General features: G+C 38.1%; 1 protein-coding gene across 8 annotated transcripts in view; it reads right to left on the bottom strand.

Moving 5' to 3' along the window:
• Positions 1–16,879, bottom strand: part of sox13 (SRY-box transcription factor 13) — a 30,470-nt gene extending 13,591 nt beyond the window's left edge. For 2 of the 8 annotated variants that reach the window (XM_079597461.1, XM_079597463.1), the window contains exons 1-3: positions 12,791–12,901; positions 513–681; positions 247–355 (exon numbers count right to left, since the gene is read on the bottom strand). In XM_079597461.1, the coding sequence (XP_079453587.1) occupies positions 247–355; positions 513–680 (277 nt within the window). In that variant the 5' untranslated portion in view covers position 681; positions 12,791–12,901. Of the gene's footprint in view, positions 1–246; positions 356–512; positions 682–3,432; positions 3,894–4,238; positions 4,565–12,790; positions 12,902–16,452 lie in introns of those variants that run through there. The other 6 variants (XM_079597462.1, XM_079597460.1, XM_079597459.1 and 3 more) reach the window with 6 other exon arrangements.
• Between the last annotated feature and the right edge of the window lie 9,699 nt (positions 16,880–26,578).

Genomic DNA, 26,578 nt, shown 5'->3' with positions numbered 1-26,578 from the left:
AGCTTGAAACAAAAGAGGAATTAGGAGGATCATCTCAATGTAGACTTCATTAATAGCAATCAGCTCCTAATAGCTGACAGATACATGGACGAACCACTTAATCAAAATTAAAAGCTCAAAACTTCTTTCGCTCAAGAACAACGGCCTTGAAACACTGGAACACAATGGACACCATGGACCAAGTGCGAATAGGCTAATTAGCCCTCCATGAAGACCTTATTTTTGTAAAGGAAGCGTTGCCCTTACCCTCACTGACGTTAGGTTTGCTGTCAGTCTTGTCGTGGGCTCTGCTGCCTCCATCTTGACTGGCAGGTGTGTGTGAACGTAGCAGTTCTTTACTGTGAGGAGAACTCTCCTGAAGAACACAGGAACAAATCCTCACTACAGAAACCTCATATCTTATCACGAAAACACATACATGGGGACAAAGTCCATTGTCTTGAAATCAAATGACTTTAATTTATAAAACGAGATTAAAATTCATGAACACATCATCAAACTTCAGGTCATACCAAGGAAGGTGGTGCGGACTTCTCAACTGACCAATTACAGATCGGAGAGGATTCCCGGTTGACAACTCTGCCTCCCAATTCGTCGTCTTCAAGCTTGATACCAACACCCACCATGGTCACATTGCTCTTGGCATGGGGATGCAGAGCAGGTGGACTGGGCTCACACATTCTGCAAAAACAAAAAAATTATTTATCAGAGCATGTCATTCAAAAGAAATAATAAGTTTGCCTTTATAATCTTGCACCAAAACAAATTGCTCTGCCTCAGCTAATGTCATCAAGCCCTATTTTTCAACCACCTGTCACACTTTGGAGTATCAGATCAACTCCTGATGGATAAAAACTAGTCCTGCCCTACGTTTTCCAATTAAATATTCTGTTTCACTCATTGAACAATACGTCACAGAAGTAAAATGCAGTGCATAGATTATTTAATGTTGAGAATTAGGAAGCCATGTCAGACTGCATTGCTAACAAGGGTATTCCGGTTTTGTACAGCTACTGTCTGGGAGGAACAGAGAGACCACGGGGGGAAAAAACAGCTGACTGCTTTGCATAAGGAACAGAAGGGTTTTTGTGGAGCCCAGACACAGGCCGCCCCATTCAAACTCTTTCACCGAAGCCACTTCTTCGGGGTCTCCAGGGCTCAGGAGCCACTCTGTGTCGGGAGAGGATATTTGTGTGTGTTCGGGTTGTGTGTGTGCACGTCCGAGTTGTTCAAATCTGTCAACATACTGTCAGAAAACAAATGCCAGACTACTGTGGCCATCAAGTATCTGGCCGTCTCAAGTAGCACACCAAACCCTTCTGCAATGAAGGACAAGAGGAGGAGAGAGTCGGAGAGAGTGAAGGAAAGAAAGAAAGAAAGAGAGAAGGCAATTTCAAAATTAGCCGAGGTCTATAAACACCTCTCCTCCACCTCCTCCTTCGCTCTGCACGACAAAAGAAACACAAGACACCCCAAAGAAAACAAACACGAGGGAAAATGCATCTCTCCTTTTCTTTTTCACTCTAGCGCTCTGCAAATATATATATAATGCCCATTGTTACAGAGAAAGAACAAAGGAAGTTTAAACAATGGGCATGACATGGACAAAAGCAATAGGCTGCAGGAAACACAGCAGGGTAACAATACAAACGGAATGTGCCGATGGTCCGTGGCAGAGAAAAAAAAAGTGGAACAGTCACTGGGACGATTCCAGTTCCTCCTGTAGTTTTTCATCCACTCTGAAAACACAAAAGCAGCTTGTACGTTTACATTAAGGCGCAAGAGAAAGGTTGAATGCTTAGCTCAAACGTTTTCTGTTAAGCTGAGCAACTTGGTTGAATTGAAAATAATTCAATGGACCAATCTGTTCTTTTGAAGTAGTGATTTGCCAATGTACCACGGAGGAAATTGGCCATGCCTTGGAAGGTTTGGGCAAAAGGGCGTAGTTTTCTATTCGTGTATTTGCCTGACCGCAAAGCAAACAAAAGTTTGTGTGTGAAAGTAAAAAAAACATATAAACTCAATTAAGTTGGATAAACTTTTAATCCAATAAGAAAACATGCACATAAACTATGATGGAAACACATTTACAGGATAAATTCCTCGATGTGCATAAAAAAAAGATGTGACTTTGCTATGGGACGGCATAACTGGACTAACCAGCGCACAGCATCTGAAATGCCTGAGCAAAGTCTGTCGTCAAAGTGGTCTGGCATAATTACCTCCCAAAACTGTGAAACATGACTGTGTTCCCAAACAGCAGCATCTGCCTCCGAAAGCAAGAGAACTATTGCATTTCGCAATTTATTATTCAAGGAAATATTATATACAATGGCTTCTCCTGCTGCAGCAACTTCCATTCTTCCTAGTTAGAACCAGTTTATATTTAGAACCAGTTTAACAGGATGATTTAATATTCTTCGGCTTACTGGACGATAATGTTTTATGCAATATTCCAATTTTGCGGACAAGTTCAATTCGCAACTTTGGATGGAAACATAGCTATTGGTAGTCAGCACACTCGGTTAAGGTCGATCTCTTGCTACGAATCACTGTCAGTTGTGAACCGCAAACATGATACGGTCTTCCCAAATCAGATTTAGATACCAAGGACAAGACCCCCTCCTTTCCCTGGGAACCAAGTGCACTCAAGAAAGATCCTTGTAAAATAACCCGCAGCCATTGGTGCATTATAAATAAACACTTGCAAGAAGTCTACACTATTAAAGTTGCTATTGTGACGAGGCTAAAATTATTCCTGTTCCCCAGTTGTGAAGCACTGATCCACAAACCAGGTGCAGGAAGTGTGAATTTGTCAGCTCCTTCCAAGTGCACTTGTAGTTCTAGAGATATTCCGGTTATTTGCTTGGAGGGATTTGACTGTCAAAAGATGGCATGGACTCGTGAAGATTAATGCTAAAGCGAAGCTTCTCCGCGCTCGTCACGCACTTGTAAGTGTTAAAGAATGTTGCATTGTAAAAAACTAAATAAAAAAACGAAAAAAAAGCAACAGTTGGAAGGGTAAATCTTTAACCAGCAAAGCTGAGAATTCACGCAGAATGACATCCTTACTGGACATTTTGTATGTAGCATAGTGATCTTTTTGTAATGTCAATATGTAACTGAACGCAATGTTATGCCTCATAATTTTGACAATATTTTTGTAAATATAACTAAAGTAAAACCGGCTTCCATGAATATTTCATTAGCTTTGAAAAGAAAAGAAAGGAATACAAAAGGACAGCACTGACAGCATTGTTCTTAATCCCCTTTAAAAGGTGAATGTGTCATAACTTGGTAATTGCGATAAGAAATATAAATGACAAGCTCTTATGTCAGCACATGCAAAACAAGCCAGAAAGACTTAACTGTATGATTGATGGTAACTGCCAGTGGGTCTTACAAGACTACAAGTTTTGAGTTTGTTCTTACCTGTTTTTCGGATGTGGAGCCATAAGACGCATTTCCAAAGAGCTCTGATAGTCTTTTGTGGTCTAAGATAATATCAGCCTCCAGGTTCTTTGCGTTAGAGCTAAAACACCTCTGAAATGCAATGCTTCCCACGGTCAGGAGTGCGCGAGACAAAAGCTTAAGTTGCCTTACAAGTCGTAACGTGTTGTGGCCTCACATTCTGTCCCGCACTCCTCTGATGCAAATACGAGTTTTCTTTGTTGTTTCTAACTCTCCCTTCCCTTATGATGGTACTGAAGTGGTTAATTTCCGCATTGTGACAAGTCGAGCTTCTAAACATTGTCAAAAAGGACAAATAAAACTGTCAGAAGTGGCAAAAACAAGCCTGTGCGCGCAAAGACTTTGTTTTACTGACATCTAAGCGATCATTAAAAGGAACAGAAGACCCGCAGTGGCATAACACCAGTTTCAACTTGAAGTCTAAAGGCTTTTTAACACCCTAAATCATTGCACTTGCCAATTAGGCATGTAACAATTAAACACGTTCTAACTTTACAAGCACCTGTTGTAAAGCAGCACTTGACACAACGTGAGAATGCAAAAAACTGGACTGGATGATGGTAGGTTTCCCCTAAGACCGGACAGGTGAACACTTTTGGGTCTTCAGCTAAAAGCAGAAGTGTTTGTAAGCTTTGAGCCCATCAGCATGCGAAGCAAAGTCCAATCAGCTGTTGAAATCCAGCAACAGGAACTTCTAAACGCACCTGCCAGTAACTGTACTCTTAGCAAAGACACAAAGCCTTGACCTACGCAAACGGTCTACCAACCTCAAGAACATGTGGTCAGTTTTCATCGTCTTCGGGTCGTCTCTCGGAAACGGTTTCACTTGCCAGTGTGGAAACCTGGAGAAGCAACTCATGTTGTTACGTGGAAGACGGTGGACACCTCTTTGGTAAAACTGCTTGGTGACGTCCCAGAGGAATTGAGAGGAGAGCTGGCTTCTCTCAGTCTTGATGCCGGATGCGCAAAACTGCGGTCACGAAATGATGCCCTATAGCGAAGGCAAACAGTAGCATTTGCATGACGTTTGCCTCTGTTATAACTTTCCACTGAGTACTTTACACAGATAGGGATTTGATAACATTGTAAAAGTGAAATTGGAGAGGGGTCTCCAGGAATAAACATGGCAGAAAACAAAATCGGACAGATATAGAAAGAACATTTTGTTGTTTCTCGATTTGACTGCTGATGACATTTATGTTTGTTGTACAAAAAAAAAAAACCCAACCCAAAAAAAGATACATATCTACATTTTATAAGACTAAATATAGATACAGGAAAAAAATTGCTTTCATTTGGATGAAACCGGCGTAATAGGCAAAACCTTCTCTGGAGGAACAATAATATCAATTAATTGTTCTTAACAAAAAAATAAAACATTTCACACTATTATTTTTAGGGTGTGTTATACAATGCCTGTAACAATTGTTGATAAACAAGCTTTACAAACTCTAAAAGAAACGCCTTAAAACCAATCACGTGTAATTACAGTAAATAATACATTAATTTAGCATTTAAGTCACAGGATATATTATAATGCAGCTTTTACGATGCCACTTAGTTCACAAACAAACAAACCAATGTAACACGAATCGTTGCATTATCCAAAAACAACGGCGGTAGTAAACTTGTGGCTAGACAGGAGTCACTTGCCCACGACATTCATTGCAGACTCGAACATGAAAGACATGCAAATGTATTTTCATTCATTTTGAGGACTGAGTTTTGCGCATAAACAGCTCTTTTTTGATGCGTTTTCCTCTTCCGTGCAGGGGACAATCCCTGACAGCCGCCGATTTTGAATGAGTAACAGACTACAATGTGTAAGTAATCTAGAGTAGAAATGACATAAAGAGTTCGTAACTTTGAATGTAAATCCACTGGCATTGTTAATAGACACGAAAAACTATATGTGTGAAAAAAAAATATTAAAAGCTTATTTTCAAGAAGTCCACCAGGACAAAAGTGGCCATATGAAGAAGCACCTTTACATATTTCCCATAAATCAGCAGGATACGTCAAATCATACATCGTCTGCGACTTTCTCCAGTCGACTTTCCACAAAAGCAGCTCTAAAGATCAAAACTTTGGGCTCATGTTCTTTTGAGACCTTCTAAATAAGACATAAATGGGATGATGGTACGACCACGCTCTGGACACAAAAGAGAGGGAGAGGAGAAAGAAAGGAGAGTGGAAATGCACAGAATTATAGTTTGCCAGTTACGTCATATTATAATGCAACTTTGCAAATTATGATGCCACCTAATTCACAAACAAACCAATGTCACACGAATCGTTGCATTTTCCGAGAAATGACATGAAACAGTAGCGTGCAAAAGCTGGGCGTTTAAAAAAACAAAAACAACGACTGTAGTAAACTTGTGGCAGGACAGTAGTCAAAATCACTTGCCCACGACATTCATTGCGGACTCGAACATGACAGACATGCAAAAGTATTTTCATTCATTTTGAGGAATGTGTTTTGCGCAATAACAGCTCTTTTTTTGATGCCTTTCCTCTTCCGTGCAGGGGACAGTCCCTGACAGTCCCCGCCTAAACTCACCTGTCTTGATGTTTTGAATGCAGGAAGGGGAGAAAAAACAATGCAAATCAACAGGGTTTACACTGAGTTTAGGAAACACAAGGGCTTCCGGGTCCAAGCCTCTGCCGCACTATTCATTTATAGCACCCCTTTAAGCTAAGCTTTTAAAGACTCACAGTGTCCCGGACGCCAATATTTAAACAATTAAAAAAAGATTAATAAATGTCTGGCCAACGGAAATCTCGATAAGGAGATAAAGGTTAAGGTCAGCACACCGGGAGTTTATATTAGCACCGTTTGATGTTTGCATTAGATTGTTTGCATTTGGAGCCGAAATCAGTGATGTCAGACGTCGGATTGTTGTGACTCGTACACATGTTTGATTTAAATATAGATATTGCTAAAGCTATTAAACTTTTGTTAAATCTTTCTGTAAATTAGGAGCAAAATAAATAAATAATTAAATTACTGGTGATTCTTCAACTACAGACAATTTTAAGCACCAGGGTTTTTTTTTTTTTTTTTTTTATAATTTTATTTATTTATATACCGTACTTATATATATATAAATGAAATGGTAGATTATAACGATTTTTTTTTTCTTTTCTTTTTTCACTTTTACAAAAGTACTACATGATTAAAAAAAACTTAGTTTCTGGACATGTCATGGACATGACAAAAAAATAGCAAATAAGTTTTATCAAAAGTTAGTGTACTTAAAAGTAATTAAAATATTCACTTCACAGAATATTACCATTGGGCGTAGTTTCCAATCAAGCTGTAATTTTATATAATCATGCAAATCGTATATGTTTTTAGGATAATATTTAAAATACTCGTAATCAGACTACAGTTCATTTTTTATTGATTAAATGAATACATGTTATTCTCACAGTGACAGTAAATTATTCATAATTCATTGATTCTCCCTACTACTACTTTTTTTATCTTTTAAATATTCCTTTTTTTTATATATATAAAGGCTACGTTCAGAAGGTCTTCCGATATATAATATATATATATATATTATATAATAAGTATTATATATACCCAATACTTATTGGGTATATAAGGGTCTTATACCCAAACTTGTTGTTGATATATTAAAGAATTGAATATATTTGTATTTTTATATCAATATGATACATAATTATCCTATTCAAATCAATGTGATAAACAAGTTAGGTAAAAAGTAATCTATATAGATTATATTACTTCAATGTGTAATGTAATGGATTAGGTTACTCACTCGTGTAATTTGGAATCAGTAACCGACTATAATTTGTATGTAATCTAGAGTAGAAATTACATAAAGTTAAAAACTTTACATGCGATGTATGGAAATCCACTGGCATTGTTAATAGACAAACAGATAAAAACTAGTATGGTATGTGTGTGAAAAATGTATTAAAATCTTATTTTGCAGAAGTCCACCAGGACAAAAGTGGCCATAGCTGAAGAAGCACCTTTACATATTTCCCATAAATCAGCAGGATATGTTAAAACATGCATCGTCTGCGACTTTCTCCAGTCGACTTTCCACAAAAGCAGCTCTAAAGATCAGAATTTTGGGCTCATGTTCTTTTGAGACCTTCTAAATAAGACGTATAAATGGGATGATGGTACGACCACGCTCTGGACACAAAAGAGAGGGAGAGGAGAAAGAAAGGAGAGTGGGTCGCCGCCGTTTTTTCCTCCTTGTGCTTTTGAGAAGCGCAGGTTAAAAAGCAGCCTCTTTCATTGTGCCTCTCTGGGCCTAAAACAGTCCGGTTATTGTGGCGCCAAGTGAAAGGCTAGTGTGGCATTTATCTGAGAGACAAGAGGAGGGGGCAATGAAAGGAGGCCGAGCACAAAACACACTTGGAATAAAGAAATATAACAAGAGAAAGGGAATAAAAGATGTTAGTGAAGGGCCCCCTTTGCAGAAAAAAGCTGCACAAAAACCTTCCGCCACCCCCTTCAGGCAAAGAAAGACAAAGGCGAAAGACATTAAAATGTGCTGTTTTCTAAGCCTGGCACACTTTTATGTCCAATCTTGATTCAAATGGACCATTTCATTTTGTTTTATATAAGCTTATGAGTGTGTGTCCGTGCAGAGGTTTGTGCGCGATGCATTAGACGTTGTTATCCAAAGGTACGGATCATAGCGTCACCAGCTCCAGAAGGCACTGGGTCTTGCTGGCACGTCCTTGAACGTCTATGGGTCTTTGAAATGAGTTAGGGATCTTTTGAGAAAGGACGGTGCATCTGTGGGGTTGTCATGGCGACCAGATCAGGCCGTTTTTTGTGCTACGAGGAACACAACAGGTAATTCTAAGCAACCGCGGGTCTGTCTCGAAGTGAAGATCTGTTGGGAAGCAGCGGGCGTTGAGGATAACCTCGTAGTGTCTAAAACCTACTTAAAAACCACAATCGGAATGATTTAGGACACTCCACTATTCCAAAACAACATCTTAAAAGGACAGTTTATCCATAATCCACTCACCCTCATGTCATTTTAAACCTGTGGGACACAAAAGGAGATATTTTGTGCAATGTTCAAGCCGTCAAAGTCCACGTAAAAGTAGTCCTTATGATTTATGTGCTATGCTTTTTCTATTTGTAAATATAACAAAGTATTCTATAGAGTAAAAATACTATTTCAGTCTTTCTACTTCAAAACTTCACGGTTAATTCAGTGTGTTACTTGCAGATTCTTCATTTAGGAAATTTACAGGCAATTTCTGAGTTCAATGTAAATCATATTCCATTTCTTTTTCCAGTGTGAGAAACAGACTGAAATCTTTTTGTTAAAAAAATGTCATCTGCCTAACTGTCAGATCTAGCTACTTAAAAGTATTAGTTCACCCAAATATGATAGTGAATAGTGCCTGACCTTTTGAAGCCTCCACCCATCCATCCATCCATCCATCATAATCAATACAGCTCCAAGGGTTATTAAAGTCCTTCTAAAGCAAAGCAATGCATTTTTGTAAGAAAAATATCCATATTTAAAACTAATCACTGGCTTCCGGCAACGCCGCACGCGAGTCTAGTCCTGGCGGACGAGTCAGCCCGGTCTCACCCCAAAACATCATATACTGACGGGTCTTGACCATACGTCAACATACGACGAAAAGGGTTCCCCTATAACGTCAATATGAGACGCAGACCCATAACCCGAATCGTCACACATGGACGTTAAAGGGTACCCTTTTCGTCGTATGTTGCCGTATGGTCAAGACCCGTCAGTATGTGACGTTTTGGGTTGAGACTGTGTTAGACGAGTGACCTCTGACCCGACGCCTGGCGTTTTCTTATAATATTCTGAAGTGAAGTGATGGGTTTTTGTATTTATTAATATAATATATTTTTAATATTACTGTGTTCGGCTGAAAGAAGAAAGTTAGATACACCTAGGACGGCTTGAGGCGGGGGAGTAAATTACGGGATAACTATTCCTTTAAAATGTTCCTCACAAAAAATGTCTGAATAATGAAAGAAGCTTAGTTTTTGCACAAACTACTTCAAATTACACTGTAAAAAAGGGTTTGTCAAGATTATTGGAGTTTGTTGCAGTCTTTATACTTCAGAATTTCATGTTTTAGTAATATCGTTACTTGCCGTTTCTTTGTACTTATTTGTGAAATTTACTAGCAATTTCCAAAATTTCAGAGTTAAAATTGTTTCAAATCCTACACCAATGTTTTTTCTTTCAGCGTAGAACAAATCAATCTGAGACAAGGCAGAATCTCTTTGCCATAGCAGCACCTGGTGGTACATTCAGATGAGGCAGATAGCAGAGATCCCTCGCTCAACGTGAGGACCCAGACACGAAAGGAAGACGAAACCTTCACCTCTCAGGACATCCTGAGACCCCGTGCCTCATCCCCCCACCCCCCCACCCCGCCGGCCACTTCACCGGCGCAGGACGGAGCACGTGGGACCCTGCTGTCAAAAACAGGATACACACTCACCACACGGCTGAGAAACAGCGGCGGGAGAAGGAGGCATGACGGAGGAAGACCAGAAACATAATGGAATTGCAGAAGGATTTGGGATGTTATGAAAGCAAAACCCAAAATTATGCCAATAGATGAGTTCAAGCTCCTTGAACATCAAGTTTACTTCAGCTTTTGAGAAGTTTTCTCTTTGAGCCGTTCTTTTACCGTTCTACATTTTAGCTTTATTTTATACCCTCGCTTGACGGATGTAGACGCTACAAAAATTCACCATATGGGTTTGGAGAGAAGACAAAGTTTCATTTTTGGTTAACTATTGCTTTAATTCAACTCTAAAAAGCACGTGTTTCATGTTCTCCAAGTCCCCCCCTCCCCCAAAAAACTGAACAAGCCTGAAATAACAGGCAAAAAAATTGTTCTGTGACTTTCCAAATCACGAAAGCAAAGTGAACGGCAGAGCAAATGCAACACGGGAAGGAGCGACTGGAAAAAGTGTCTCTGCAAACAAATGTTGAGCTTGTACTTAAAAAGCCACATCTGTATGCAGTATCACACTTTCTGATAACATCTCAGAGATGCTTCTCTAACATCTTGCACAAGCAGAGGCGAGAAACACACACACTCCCACTTATACACACACAACCCCTGCACAAACCTACCTATATGTTTGAACACTGCATGTGCAAACTTTAATACAACCACATCATTTAAGTCCACAGTAAAAAATTTAAAAAAAATCTATATTTCAATATTCAATATTTCAGCCTGATATTGCCGTGTCGCTCTTCCAAACACAAACTTTCAAGAAAGTGTTAAACTTTTTTTACATTTAACACTGAACCTGTAATAATGTGGTTCAACTGAAATCTGATATTTGTCAGCTCATACGTACAGTGACATATGTTGACAGATTTCTGGCAAAGGCGCTCCCCCCCCCCACGCATTCACTACATTAAATTGTTGTCTCTGCAAGTCGTATATGATACATTTCTGTGATTCTACGTTAGTGGTGACTCAACTGCGGGTCTGAAGAGGAACTAAAAATGTTTTTCTCTTTCACTGAAAAGCTCAGGTGTCAGACGACATGATTAAAATTTGTCTATGAATCTGACATGGTAATTAGTAAAGGCACTATTTCATCACTTATAGCAATGAAAAAAATAAACCATCTACATGTAAAAGGAATTATGATTTCAAAGTGATTTCATCTCGTTTCCCCTTTCAACTCTTTAATAAGTTATTCTGAACTTATCAAAAGATATGATTAAGAAATATTATCTCTCTGTTAATCCCAAATTATGCGCACGCAGAAAAAACATGGTAAAAAACAACTACAAATATAGTAGGTTTCATGCAGGATGTTTTCTGAAATGTGAAACAATCTATCATCTGAACACATTGTATTATTAAAGAGTCATGAAGAGAACTGTGTTTATATAACCGAGTCTCTCGGACCACAAATAACAACGCATGAGATTTTAGTTACCTTGCAAACCTCAAAATAACTGTCATTCAAGTTACCCAGTGTAATCTGTGGGCTGTTTGTTTGAGAATGAATTAATATATAACAATCCTTGATTAATTTGTAAAGAAACAAATCATGAGGCTACGGTAGTTTATTAAAATATCAACCCGCAGGAACACTACACTGTGTTTTCAAAGTTCACAGCAGAGACCGGTGCAGTTCATGCAAATGACTGCGGGATTATTTCCTGGTCACATTCATTACGACTGAAAGCGCCCTTACTGTATTAGAATGACAGTTTATCCAACTGAGAGATAGAGCATAGCCAGATATTTGTGTTTTTACACATGGCAAACAAACAAATGAAGCCCACACAAATCTGTTGACAATATTTGCACTGACGTTATTATTCAGATAGATGTAAATGATTAAACTGAATGGCATATTTTATATTTAGTCAGGCTCATTTGTAGCGTAAAGACAATCACTTTACATTTGAATTCGATATTAAAAGAAATCTGAAAGAAATTAAAAAAAAAAAAAGTTTAGAAATAAATTATACAGCTGTATGCAAATAAGTGAAAACTCACATGTATTACTTCTACATTACCAGAAAATGTTCTTGAAAGATTGTACCTAAGTTTTGAATTACATTTTTACTATATTGTCCAAATCCTAGAAACTACAATCTGAAGCCATGGGAATCTTTCTATTACCTGAACAAGATTTGAACAGCGCATACATGTTTGCTTTTTCTTGTCTCCTTTCAATTTTCGTTTTATTCAACGTAATTCTTCCCCTAATTTAAACAATTATACATCCAGGGCAATAAATCCACCCTGCAATTTGCCCCTCAAACTTTTATGTGAAACCCTTTGTTAAAGCTCACACCCAAACCAGCATATTCAGTCTAAATCAAAGTCATGTTCAAGCTTGCATCACATAAAAGTTCACCTTTTGTAACTTTTTAATAAACCTTTAGAACTTGATGCAGAACAATTCCACATGCTAAATCGTTTTAAAAGTCTAGCCACAGCCTAAGGGATCAAACCTGTTTGGTAGTTACAAAAAAAGTAAAAAAAAAAAAAAAAGTAAAGATGTATATTATATTATATTATTAAATTAAATCAAGTTGACATTATGAATTAAATAAATGTAAAACTTGTATTTTGGCACAAAGCAATGCTGCAACATAAATCTGCCCCCAAAATGAAATGTAGATGCAAAGATTACTTTTAAAATATTGTTTATAATATGCAATATAACTAAAAGCACTAAAGTGCAATAAAAAATAAAAATGTGTAAAAGCATGCAAAACTTAATGCAAAACAACTAAACACAAAGAAAGCAAAGATGCATAGCAAGTCTTACCTATAGTGTCTGAGTTCACCGTTATATGACAAAAGCCAGAGAGTGATGCTCGTTTTGATGGGCGGCTGTCAGATTGTCAGATTGCTGAAACCTTCTCTGTTCTAATGTTCTAATGGAGGCCTGGTTAATTTCCGCTGTGGGTCTGAGCTCATCTCATGGTAAAGAGAGAGGGTAGGTGGAACAAAATCTGGAGGTTTTTGGGAACACGTAGGCGAAGAGTGAAAGTCTCATGGCACTTTCCAGTTGCCACCTCTCACGTGCGGAAAGTGATTTTACCATTTCGGACAAGACAATGTGCCATTAGGGATTATTTATAGAAGGTTTCTATGTTGTCAAGTGCTACGACTTAAGATGGAGCTACAAAAAAGTGTCCGATGTGGTAAACATTTAAGACACAGCAACAAAACGTGCAGATTTTTAGAACTTTCAACAATCGCATTGCTTAGAAACAGTGACTGAAACGAAATAAAAATCACTTTAAATTCAAAGTTTTGTGAATGAAAAGGAAATGATTTTGGACAAGATAACAAGACAGCATGTCTTCAATGTTCCATCGTTTTGCATCAACAAAACCCCCCCAACAAAAGCCAGTTGGAATTCTAACAAAGTTTTACAGACAAAATGACGTTCCATATTTCTGTTCCACACTGAGCCGTTTGACTGCAAACACAAGCGTCTGAACAGAACGCAGTCAGCGAGCTGCACTCAAAGAGTCAAAGCGTGAAGATGATTTGATGGACAGCCGCAATGATCGAACGCATTTATCAGCGCGAGCTTCTTTGGCCTGCTCTGTTTGATTTCATTGATGTTGTGGCGAGCCCTGAAAAACTCTCTAAACAAGCTATTGTTGTCTCTCTCTCATCAAACCCCGGCTCAATAGGACACGTGAAACAATGCGGACCCGAACAGAAGAGGTCAAAGTTTGACTAACAGAAAGAATGGACTTTTGTTCATTCTCCTGTCCTAGCTAAACTCTCTACCCTATGGGAAATAATGTCACGAGGTTGTCCGTCCATCAATAAAGGATTCAGCAGAAGTTCTCAGGACAACTTTTCTGAATTATACTTCACAACTTCAGTCTGCATCGTGTGACTTTGACTTTCTGACAAACGTGGCATCGGCAGGTTACATTTAATGGAATCCTCCAGCTGAAAATATGAGCAATGGTGAGTGTACATTTAGAGCTTTATGAAGACAAAACAGTTGTGTCAGCCCCGATATAAAAATGAATACATTAATTGGAAAAGGACAATATTTGGCCACTAATATCTAACAATGTTCATCTGGACAATTAACAGAATTGCATTCATTGGAAAGTCCAACAGCTTTATCAATGGATAAACAACAACTTCGGACTCATTTAATGAATCATAAGTCAAATAAGTGTTTGTATTCTTGTCTTTTCAACTTTTCCCATCAAAATTAACCATACAGCGATCTGCGTATCGGTCACTGGAAACCCCCTATCAGTCAACCACTAAGAGGGCTCAAAAAAGCATTGCATTTTCAGTGTGCTTGCCATCCAAAGTGCTGCAATGTAAGTTTCAGCCTTGACAGAGTCAGATAAGAACACAACAGAGTTGGTATAAATCAGCTTGTGAAGTGATCCGGGCTCAAGACTTCGCAGAGACCGGATGTATAGACCCGCTGACAGCTAAAGAGAACCACCACTGGTTTCCTGACCTCTCAAACGGAGTACAAATATACAAAGAGACGGATAAGAATGGAGGTGAAACAGAGAGGGACGCAAAGAAGGAAAATAAGGCATAGCGTAAACATAAGATGGATAGAAATGAGGGGAAAAGCAAAAGGTCAGAGACTCCCTGCTGACAGGCAGCATTGTGCGCAGTCAGCCACTGTGAAGCCAAACACTCGCGACCACTTCGCCAACTTCCCCTTTAATGATCTGTCCACATGCCCGTCACAATGGAGGTGCACAACTCAGGTGCTGGATGTTTTTGTCGGGATACACGCGGGATAGGCTGTTTGCACTGGCACGACAGGATTATTTAACCTTTCACACACACACACACACACACAACGGGGCCAATAAATGTCTACTTAGAACTCATTATTAAAGTTTTACACCTATTCAGCGATTGCGCCACAATCGGTCTGCCCCGAGGAGCTTTGCTTTCTGGTTATTCCGGAAGGCTGATATTCTTCTACATAGAGATCAACAGAAAATCTGTCAGACCTGTTGGCTGCCTGAATAACAACTCGTAGCAGGTGCCAAGACAATCAAAAAACAAAGAACATGTTCAGATGCAATACAAAGAAAAAAGTTGATTAAAATCCATTGAAAGCAGATACAGTCGTCTTCACAATGTACAGTGATAGACTGATATATTGGACAGGCCAATTATCAGCTTATTTTTATTAATATAAAATATTAAACATAAAATATTATATATATATATATATATGTGTATGTATGCATGTATGCATGTATGTATGCATGTATGTATGTATGCATGTATGTATGTGTGTGTGTGTGTGAGATATGTGGTCGTTTAAGTTCATATTTTTTGTGGATCTTATTTGCTGTCATTAAACTGTATCATGTATAATAACATCCGTCTACTGTTTCGATATTGACATCTGCCACTGAAAGGCCCATATCGGTCTACCACTACTAATGTGAGCTGCATATTTCTTTTATTTCCTTCATTAGGGGCTAAAAAGCACCTACAAGTGCTTGGTTAATGGTTTATCCACTTTTAAGCACATGAATCCCTATTCACAGGTCACTTTCATAGTTCAATCCAAAACAAAACCATTTAAGAAGAGTAAAACACAATTTTTTTTTTAGAAAGTTATAGTGCGAGCTCATCTCATAAAATTAATTGGGAACATGTACATAGAAAAATGCATTCAATAACCATTCAATTTCCTAGTAAGCCATACGCGTAAAAGTTCATGTCAAATTGTGCAAGGAACTTATATGACACATAACTACTAAGAACTGCTTCTTAACATAGCCTACAATAATTTGCTGTAATGCCCTCAAGATTAAATATATTTTCAGCTCACATTAAAAGGATTGTTCTCCCAAAAATGAAAATTCTGTCATCATTTATTCACCCTCAAGTTGTTCCAAACCTGTAAGAGTTTCTTTCTTCTGTTGAACACAAAAGAAGATATTTTGAAGAATGTTGATAACCAGACAAGCCATTGAATTCCATAGTATGTTCCACAGCATCAAAATATCGTCTTTTGTGTTAAACCGAAGAAAGAAACTCATACAGGTTTGGAACAACTTGAGGGTGAGTAAATGATGACAAAATTTTCATTTTTGGGTGGACTATCCCTTTAATAATTCACTGAGTACGCACTGAAAGCAGGTTGTCATTTCCCATTCAACCGTATGTACAAACATGCGGTCCTGACACACACCACAGGACAGTTTCAGGTGGAGAAACGAGTTCGTTTGATGCAGAAAAATTAGTTAAAGTGATATTTGTGTTTACTCTGCGGGTTCTGGGACATTTTCACCTGACGGATGCGTAAAACTCTCGCCAATTCAAGTAGATGATAGCGTCACAATTATCGTCCAAATGAACTACTTCTGCTGGTTTTTGTATACCTCACTACAAACAGACTAAAACGTGTCAAACACTCGTGCGTAAAGTTTCAAACAAAGCGCCGTTTGTCCCACTTACCAACTCCGAAAGAACTGTGCGCTGCGCGTTGCGCTCCCCAAACTTTATTCCTCCAGTCTTTCCGTAGTCTCTGGGCCCGCAGAATCGATAACGCCGCATGCAAAATGTGGTTTCCCCTCGTGTCAATGAATAATACGCCTCTGTCTATCAACGGCTCACAACAAAACCTGAGACTCCAAGCGTAAGGCTGATGAATACGTCGCACTCTCTCCGATCCAGCCTCCCTTCACTCCACACTGACTTTCTGGTGTTCAGTTTCCAACATTCTCGGTCCTGCTGCCTGTCATTCACCTCCCTCTTAAAGGGAAAGCTCTTCTCTCTGGGTTTCCCTTGGTAGAAGGAAAAATGCTGGATTCCTTGAAGGGGGAAAGGGAGATGCTCAGTTCATGAGTAGCCTACCTGCTGTTTCAAGTTCAGCTTTAATGGGATTTTATCCTTTGCAAACGTATCTTGAATGCACATAATAACGAAAAAATCCCCAAAATGCACACAATAACGAAAAAATCGTTTTTGGGGAAAAAAAAAATCCAGTTTTGGGGAGGAAAAACATGCTTTTTTTAATAAAAAAATAAATTTCAGTCAAAACTATAATATGGCTTCAGTGCTTTTTTTCGGGTCAGTTTTCAAGCCAAAGACATTTTTGGAGTTAATCGACACTTTAAATGCTAAATGTATTGATTTATGTTGAGTGTCATCTAAAGAATTGAGGGGAAAACATTTCATTAGTCCAAATATTTGATAATAAAAAAATAAATAAAATAAAAACTTTAATTAATATTATGTGGATTAAAAAAAATACATTTATTTTTTAAAACAACTTTTAAATGTATTATCATGACACAAAACCATAATACGGATGTACATGATCTGGAACTTTATTGATTTTCTTTTTAAGCCAAAAGTAACTAGTTTTGATGATTTGCAACGACATGGTCATTTTTGGGATGAATTGACACTTTAAATGCAAAATGTATTGTTGTGTCATCTAAAAAATTGAGGGGAAAACATTTAATTAGTTAAAATAATTAATTCAGAAATTCCAAAAAAGCTTTCATTTTATGTGGGAAATAATGTAACATTTTTATTTATTTATTAAAACAAGTGTGAAATGTGTTATGACAGAAAAATAGTGGTGTGCCATATCCATGCTTGCCAAAGCTGTAAATCCTGACACGTAATACTTAAACATTTTGAGCAAACCCTCAATTAAGACCTTTCCAACAGCAGCGTCATTGTAGTAAAGTTCTCTGTAACGAGGGGCTCCATCACAGTCTCCCCACTTGTGACATTTGCACGGGGGCCCGTTAGCCAATCTGAGTTCTTCAAAGCGCTCCAGACCTGCGTTTTTATGTCTCTTTCTGTCTCTTTTTCCCCCCAGCGCACGCACAACTAGCCATCGCAGCGCAGGGGTGAGAGCGCAAAGCCGATGTGCCATTTCTAATCCCCTCTGTTCCTGCCTTTGTGTAGTGGCCCAGCAGGAAGTAGGAGCTGGGCAGACAACAATTAACAAAAGAGCTGTGAAGAATACAATTAGCCATCAATAGGAAACCACAGGCCTTTGTGCCTGTTTCCATGGAGATGCTTGACTACCACTATTCCAGGATTACAGAACCTTACCCCCCCTCCACAACACCACCACTTCTTCAGTGTTTTTTTCCACTCCGTCTTTCTTTAACCCTCTCCATCCTTCTTTTCTTCCTCTGCCTTTTATATCCACCTCTCTTTCTTTATTTCCATGTCACTCTCTTGTCACTAAGTAACTCTGGGGGCTTTAGACGAACGCTCGCACCTTTGTTCTGCTCGGAGCTTTTCAGGTCTTCTACCTTTGTGTCCCCCGCTGGGCTGAGGTGAAGGTGGCGACTTTTTTTTTTCATTACTCTCTCCCATTTTCTTCATTTGTCCAAAGGATTACCCAGAATGAAGCTTTGTACGTGTTTGAGAAAGACCTGAGCTGATGAACGCCGCCTCAGTGTTCTAGCTCTTGTGAAAAGGGTTCATGAAAAAGAAGTCTTTATTGTCCATCTGGGCACTGTACGTTTCAGCATGGACCCCGCACCCTTTGTCCTGCAGTCCATAGTGTTTATTAGTGATTCATGCCGTTGTTTATCAAAGATAAAGAGTTGTTTGTTCTAAAAACGTGATACAAAGATTCCATTTTCGGTGTGGGAACGGTTGGATTCCAAAAACGTTCCTGAAATGTTCATCTAGCGTTCCATTTATGAATCAGAACAAATTTCTGCTAAATCGTTCAAAAACAGTCTATTTATCATTCAGCATTTAAATTGAACCCAACTGTTTATTTTAAAACAGTTTACAAAGAAATTAATTCTGCTCAAGTTTTATGCATAAGGCCCCTAATGTTTAAAACGTTCAAGCAATGTTTCGCTAAGATAATTTTTATTAAAAGATCATAAAGATTTCCACAAACTCTGTCAAATGTGATCAGCTGACAACTTAAAAAAGTGAATAAACTCGTTGAGTGATTAAAAAAATTAAGTAATGAGGAAGTTTATTTACTTGATTTTAAGGCAACAGGTTTCCTTGCTTTTTTAAAGTTAAGTAAATATTCTTTTAAGAACATTTGTTTCAAATAGTAAGCAAAAACTTGAGTTTAATGACACTATAGATCATAACATACTCTTAAATCGACTACAGCATTATGGTTTATATATCGTACCTATCAGACCATTACCAGTTTGTCTATTTAAACGGGGAAAAATTTAAGATACCGTTAGTAAATTATGGAGTGCCACAAGGATCCGTGTTAGGCCCTTTGTTATTTTCAATATATATGCTGCCACTTGTAAATATTATAAGAAAACATGGAATTAGTTTTCACTGTTATGCCAACTCATCATAAAGATCATCAATATTTTCCATAATTATTATTTTGAGAACGTTCGATTTTAACAGTTGCACAACCTTGAACCTTAACAAAGTACTTGAATGTAAAACTCGAGTTTAATGACAAAATAATTTAGTATATCTATCGCCCCCATGATGTTTATTTCAGCCATAGTAACGTGACAATAAATGTTAAAGGGGAAGTGTGTAATTTCTGCGCCGTTAGCATCACCAAATAAAATATAAAATGAAGTAAATAAAACGAAAATAGAATAATTGTTTCTAGACAGGTTTCCCATATACAGACTGGGATGCTCAAACAAACACAGCAATGTTTCAGTGTTTTTTTAAGGAATCAACCTATGAATGGTTTACTTGTGTACTCGCACAGAGTATGTTTCTGGACGTTGTTGGAACGCTCCCTATGAGCTCCCAATGTCAGGACAGGCCTTTGTGCATCAGAAGACTGGCGAACCCAAACACTCTTGCAAGCATTTCTGCAAAACCGTGGCATTTACAAATGCAAATGACTCCATAGAATGAAGACGTTAATTCAGTCTTTTGGAACACGACCAAACGTTCTTTAGACCCCTTGTCTTCATTATAACACAGCCTGCCTGTCAGGCCTGTAAGAATCACTTGGTATTCTCCGCGCTACACACTATGGCAATTAGGCAATCATTGTGACTAATAAGAATAATCTCACATTGTGGTTGCAAAAATGGCATACATTATAAAAAGAACTTTGGGAGCGGATATGCCTGTTTTCTGTCTTCCTGTTTGCTTGTGCGTTGCTGTGCTGTTTTACCCCCCCAACTCGCCTATTGAAGATCTTTATCTTTATCAACATGCAAGTGTCTCATTTAGCGCATTATTAAAAAATGCGATTCATTTTCTTTGCTTTCCCACTGAACAGACCCGATCATCTATGTAGAGATTTTGTTTAAGATACAAACATGTTTTTGTGCTTGTTTTCAATACATCTGAATAATTAACTGATTAGAAGATGCTGATTTCGGCAGTACACTGTTTTACCACGGTATTTCAGTGATGTTATCAGGTAAGCGTCGGGAACATTCAGAATGCACATTTTGTTCATGTAAAAAAATGCTTTGTTAATGAGACAAAACATGTCACATTGATTCATTTAGGTTCCCAATGAGGGATTTACTTTTGCACCTTTGACATTTTTATGGATTATCTAGGCCACCAAACCAATCGTGCTTGTTCAATGTGGCGGGAGTGTGGAATTGTGGGAGAACAACTTAAACCACCATGAAATGATTATTTTCCTTTGCAACTGCTATCTGCGCCTTTTACTCTCCAACCAAAATGGCATTTTGTCTATGTATGCACTTCGCAAAAACCAATGTGTCCTCATAAAAAAGTGCACAAAATGTTGATGGGGAAATAATACTGAGCCAGATAGTCACTCAAACCGCATGGGAGGGAACCGGGGTGATATAGAACAGCAAACATGACAGATACTCGTCTAAAAACACATATGCGATAAGGTCAAGCGTATTATTTCTGAGAATTATCGGAAAGCCGCAACCCGTTCCGATTTCTTTTTCGTTGATATCAGGCAACAAACGTGTTTGTTTTTGTGAAACAGGCTGAAAAACATTCCTTTTTGACCGCAAACGCTCTGTGAAATCACAAGAATCAGGTCTGCACAACCTAATTGAGGTAAAAGTAATAGCAAAAAAGCAGCAGGTGGTTTGAGAACCAAAATATTTGAGTGGCAAGTTAGGCCTTGTTTATTTTCAGGCCAATTATCAGCTTTTTGTGCAGCTTGGCTCTCATCAAATATCTCGCACCTGAACAAAATGGGCCGAGAGGCACTAAACAAGTTTATCTGATGGTGCTTTCGGCATTTTGATGTGCCAGAAATCTCTTTCCAAACCGGAGGATATGGGCGAAGGGCATTAACCTCGCCTGTTTCATGTCTGCTTGTTTGGATCTCATTGTACAACTCTACAGAAATGAGCATCACAGCTCTGCTAGAGCACTAAAGCAAAATACACAGTTAATTACAAAAAAGGAGTAGCCTACAGTGTGTATGACAGAAAAGATATTGCACATGTAAATATCGCCATCTCCTCTACCCATAATGCAAACAAGCTGCAAAGAGGCTGTTGACAAAATACTTTGCATTTTAAATCGTATTAGAATAGTTCATGTACCAGTTTTATCGAAAGCAACTGACATTACATTCAAGCAATTTTTTTCCAGTTCATACATTCCCTGGGAATTGAACCCAGAACCTTGTCGTCATTAGCGCCATGCTTTACTATTTAAGCTAATGTGAGCTAAAAAAAAATATTTTAAACTTGTGTGCTTACATCTGGCAATCAATTATATCAAACTTGCTATGTGCTTCATATTGTATCTGTTTTCCTCACAAATCAATATGGTTTCAAAAGATTTGAGATGTAGAGCACAAGTCATAACTGTTTTAATGCTATAATTTTTATAGTGTTTTTATTGTAATTTTTGGAGCTTGACATACATCTGCGTTTATGCATGCACTATCTAAATCAAATGACAACGCATTCAATCATTTATTTTACAGTGCACGCACTTCCAAGGAATCGAACCCATGGCCTTGGCACATGCTCTTCTGTGTGAGCTACATGAGTGCAGGGCAGATAATGAGCGGAAACCAATCTTTTAAATTGGCATGCTTGTATCCAGAATCAGTGATATCATACTGGCCATGGTGCTTCAAACTTTTCCACTTAGGGCTTCAGAAGATGTGAGATGTAGCGCACAAGTTGCATAGACTGTTTTTGCAAAACTTTTATTATGTATTTTGATATTTTTGGAGCTTGACAGACATGTTTTATCCAAAAAAACAAACAAACTGGTATTGCATTTAAAGTGTTTATTTTTTCAGTGCATGCATTCCCTGGGAATTGAACCCCAGACCCATGAGATTCTTTAAAAACGCCTTGCTTGTGTGTAAAGAAAGAAAGGCATTGGTTTGGAACATTATTTTATTTTAAACCACAATGCAAGACCATAGATGTGTTCCATTCGACTGTGAGTGGACTGCTAAGTGGACTTCACAGGGTATTTCACAATCTTAAGTGAGATTCCAATCCGAAGCGTGCCAACATTTTAATTTCGAAGGGCACTGCGAATGGCATAGGGGATAAGGGAACATCGATACATCACTTCACAGGAAGTGGAACTGTCATTGCGGTCTAATGTGTTTCGTATATGTATTTTAAACTCTAAAGTAAATTATGATGTCTGTTTATGTTATATCATAATCTGCGTGACCCCGTCGTTGCATTTCTCAGATGACGTTGCAGCAGGGCGTTCCAAATGTCAGTTCACATCAATGCATATCCCATGTTCAGGGAGTAGTGAGCAGTGAACACTGCATAGGGAACCTGTAAATTGGAGCGCACCTCATGATCCCCACCAGGCCTGCAAACTGCACTAGTGGCAAGCAGACACACACACACACACACACACACACACACACAGAGTGCATGTCAAATTGGCGTTGCATTCAAGTCTGCCAAGAGATTCCAGCTCTGGCTATTTCCAATTTGCCGTGGTAAACCCAGGTGACAAGGCACAAGTTATGCCCCACTCCCCCCTTTCCTCCGTTCAGAGGCCTGTCTGCTCCAAAACCACCCACATTTCTACTTTAGCGCTTGTGCAAAAAAAACAAACAGTAGCGAGAATAAAGGGCCGGCTCACGGCAGGGGCTGAAGGGAATATTGGCAGTGCCGCACACAAAGGCGGCCCTGAAAATAGCCCCCTAGCACAATGAAACCTGCCACTCTGTCTATGAGATAATGTCTAATTGAAAACAGTGCCGCCATTGTGCCGCTGTCACCGGCCTATTGTCCAAAGCCTACCCCCCCTCCTTCTCCGCACACACTTTTTTTTCCATTGACGCGGCGCGATTGTTCCCTGCCATTGTGGCACCCGCACCCCTCACTCTCTCTCTCTGTATTGTTATAATTTCATTACTCGTTTGTTTTTTGTTCCACATCTCCTTTTGCTCCCCTGCAGGTCTTTTGTTCCGTACATTTAGGCACTTCATATTGAATTGCCAACACACTGTGTGTGTGCGTGCAAAAGTCTTTGATAAAAAAAGAAAAACTGCCATGAAAGGTTGAAAGTGACCAATTTTAGCAAACATAAGTGAGAAGTTTAGAGAGTGAGAGTTAGTTGTTTACCACAGAAAGAGCAGCAACAAATTATATTCCAAAAATGCACAAAATTACATAAGTGTCACTTTGTACTCTGTTTGTTTAGGGTCATTTTAAAACTGGTGCCTGTCGGGTCCCTCATTAACATATGCGGGAATGATGACTTTAACAATGGCTAACTGATGCCAAGTTTCACTATGTGTCATCGAAGGCATCATCAAAAAATCCCTTTTTTTTTCTCCCTTTTGTTTTTTTGCATTTCTTTTCCTAATAAGGATTTAAACGAAAAAGGAATATACAGAAGTATCATGTCCCAAACATATAGGCCTATATATATATATATATATATTTTTTTTTTTTTTTTTTTTTTACTTATGAAACACACCTTGTATTTTGATGACCTTGAGCACAGTTTTAAATTAAGAAGGCATAATTATATAATTAATTATTATAATAATAATTATATCCAAATTTATTTAAAATGTCATTATTTTAGATTGAGATTAAAATGTAATCGTTATGTATCTCAGAATGTTTAAAAATCATATTTTTAATGGAAAGGAACCTTTTTCTTTGAATCACAATTACTGCTAAGAACATGCTTTCATGTTATCTGCTTTACATTTGTATAACTGCTGAAAAGATTACATAGAAAAGTTCACTGCAAACTTCACCCATTCACCAGCAGTCCCTTGATGCCCTCTATCATCACTGATGATCTGATGATGATGATGATCATACATCGAAATGTCCAAAAGCTTGTTCATTATTTATTTGCACAAAGCCTGGCCTGATTTGGACCCTTTTTCTCTTACACTCACAGTCTGGACCTTTGCCCAACGGTGCCACGACCATTTCAGCCAAAGTGAGTCACAATGAAAAATCCTACAAATGTTTCCTTGGGTGAAAATGAGAAACAAAAGCCCTTATCGGACTTGCATATTATTGTATGTGTTAATGGGAGAAAAATTGAGGTATTATGCATTACGACCAGACTGTTAAAACAAGATAAGCAACATGTTCACAGGTCACTGCCTGTGCGCTCAGAGAATGCTTTGGTGGAGTGTCACCTTCGTGTAAACAGCATTTGCAGCGTTTTTTTTTTTTTTTTTTTTCATATAATGAGGAAGGTTTTTTTTTTTTTTTTGTTCTGAAGGTTATGCGGCAACAACCTACAAGTCTTTGATAAATATGATTATGAAATATGTTTTAAAATAATATAAGTTATTACAATTAAATTGCTCTAATTTTCAACAAATGTTTTGATTCATTTAAAGTAATAAATATCTCTTTACTTGGTATTAAGTAAAAAATTATCTCATATTTTTAAGAGACTTACTGACCTTGACACATATTTCTGGGGGTTATATATATATATGTGACAGTGTGTGTGTGTGTGTGTGTATTAGTTTAACTAATAAATATATATGTATTAGTTTAGTTTAACTATATTTTTATTTGGAGGACTGCTGACATTTTTTAAGTATTACTATTTATATTTTTTGTCTTTTGTTCACTTAATTAATTCAATAACTGATCTCCGGCCTTATCAAATGATTATCTTGAAACGGAAACAGACTGGTTTTTCAGAAATATAAGTGCCATTTTTTTCTTTTTGGTGTTTTTGAATTACAAATGATTCATTTAGAATCCACTTCCCCAGGTTTACGATTCTTGTTTGAGCTATTTGAGTCTTTGCATGAAGTATTTTCATCCTCGGTTCAGAACAATGAAAACAAACAGGCCATCGCTCTTTCTTACAGAGAGGATGGCAGTCAGATAAATTACCCGAAGTCTTTTTTAAATCACTTTTTAATGTGAAAGCATCTCCTGTTTGGATACGCACGCAGACACTGTCCTTACAGTGAACAAAAACAACATCAGTGCACAAACATGTGAGTGAACCAGACATCAGGGATTGATGGCGATGGATGTTGAGGGCAATGAAAGCATACAGACTGAACCTGTCTGGACGGAGCCGAGGTAGGAGACAGGTCGGATCGGGGGAAGGGAGAACAAAGGACACGCTCACAACAATCACTCCCGCAGGAACAGGAAGGCCCCTCAGGAGCTCCCGGATGCCAATCTGACCTGGGCAGTGTTTCCGACGGCTAAACCCAGCAAGGGTCGACCTGCCTGCAAAGCCTTTGCTTGGTTTCCCATAGCCGGATGGTCACGACAGAAACGGACTGTCTATTTGGTTTTTTGCCTGGGGTGAGAGGAAAGGAAGTGGATTTTACTCTAGGATGGGATTTGCATAATATAAGGAAACTGTGTGTCATTAAGTGTAGAAGTGTGCTTGGAAGAGTATGACCGGAAAACCACAGTGGCCACATCACCTCTAGAGATCTAAAAATTGAGGAAAAGGAAAAATTATTTCACATGTCACTGTGGAAATCTAGTATCTATGCGGGATACATATTCTTTGCCATGCTGGCCTTTTTGTATACTGCACCATTGATATTTTTTTAAATACTTTCATGAGTTTGAATTATATATAGCCTATATATACTATTAAATATCTATATATTTAAAAAAAATTGTATTTAATTCATAATTATTTTAGTACCTCAAGTTAAACTAAAAGAATATACACCATCATTTTTTTCATACACCAAAAATTTACAAACTGTGCACACTATACACACACTATAATGCAGATAAATTAAGAGTATAGGCCTATGCAATTCCAAACAAGAACAAATTGGGTTGTATTTGTATCCATTGGGATTTGATTGGATTGTGAAAAGGCCTAAGACATCAGCTGAAAAGGAAAGTCATTCAATAAAAACAAGTTATTATTTTGATGAGCAAAATCAAAGAGTTTTTGCCCTGTTTAAATAATGTGCACCAATGAATTGTTTACAATAAGACCACGAGGGGATAGTTCACCCAAAAATGAAAATTCTGTCATCATTTATTGACCCTCATGTCATTCCAAACCATCAAAACTTTCGCTCATCTTCGGAATACAAACTTTTTGATTAAATCTGAGATGTGTCTCTTTAGTAAATCTGGACTAAACCGCTCACTTCATATGGATTAGTTTTATGATCTTTTTATGAACTTTTCAATGTGGTAGTTGCATAGCTGTCAATAGAGGGACA

The sequence above is a fragment of the Phoxinus phoxinus genome (genome assembly GCF_949152265.1).
Source record: "Phoxinus phoxinus genome assembly, chromosome: 22".
Taxonomy (NCBI): Eukaryota; Metazoa; Chordata; class Actinopteri; order Cypriniformes; family Leuciscidae; genus Phoxinus; species Phoxinus phoxinus.
This window is presented reverse-complemented; position numbering and strand designations above follow the sequence as displayed.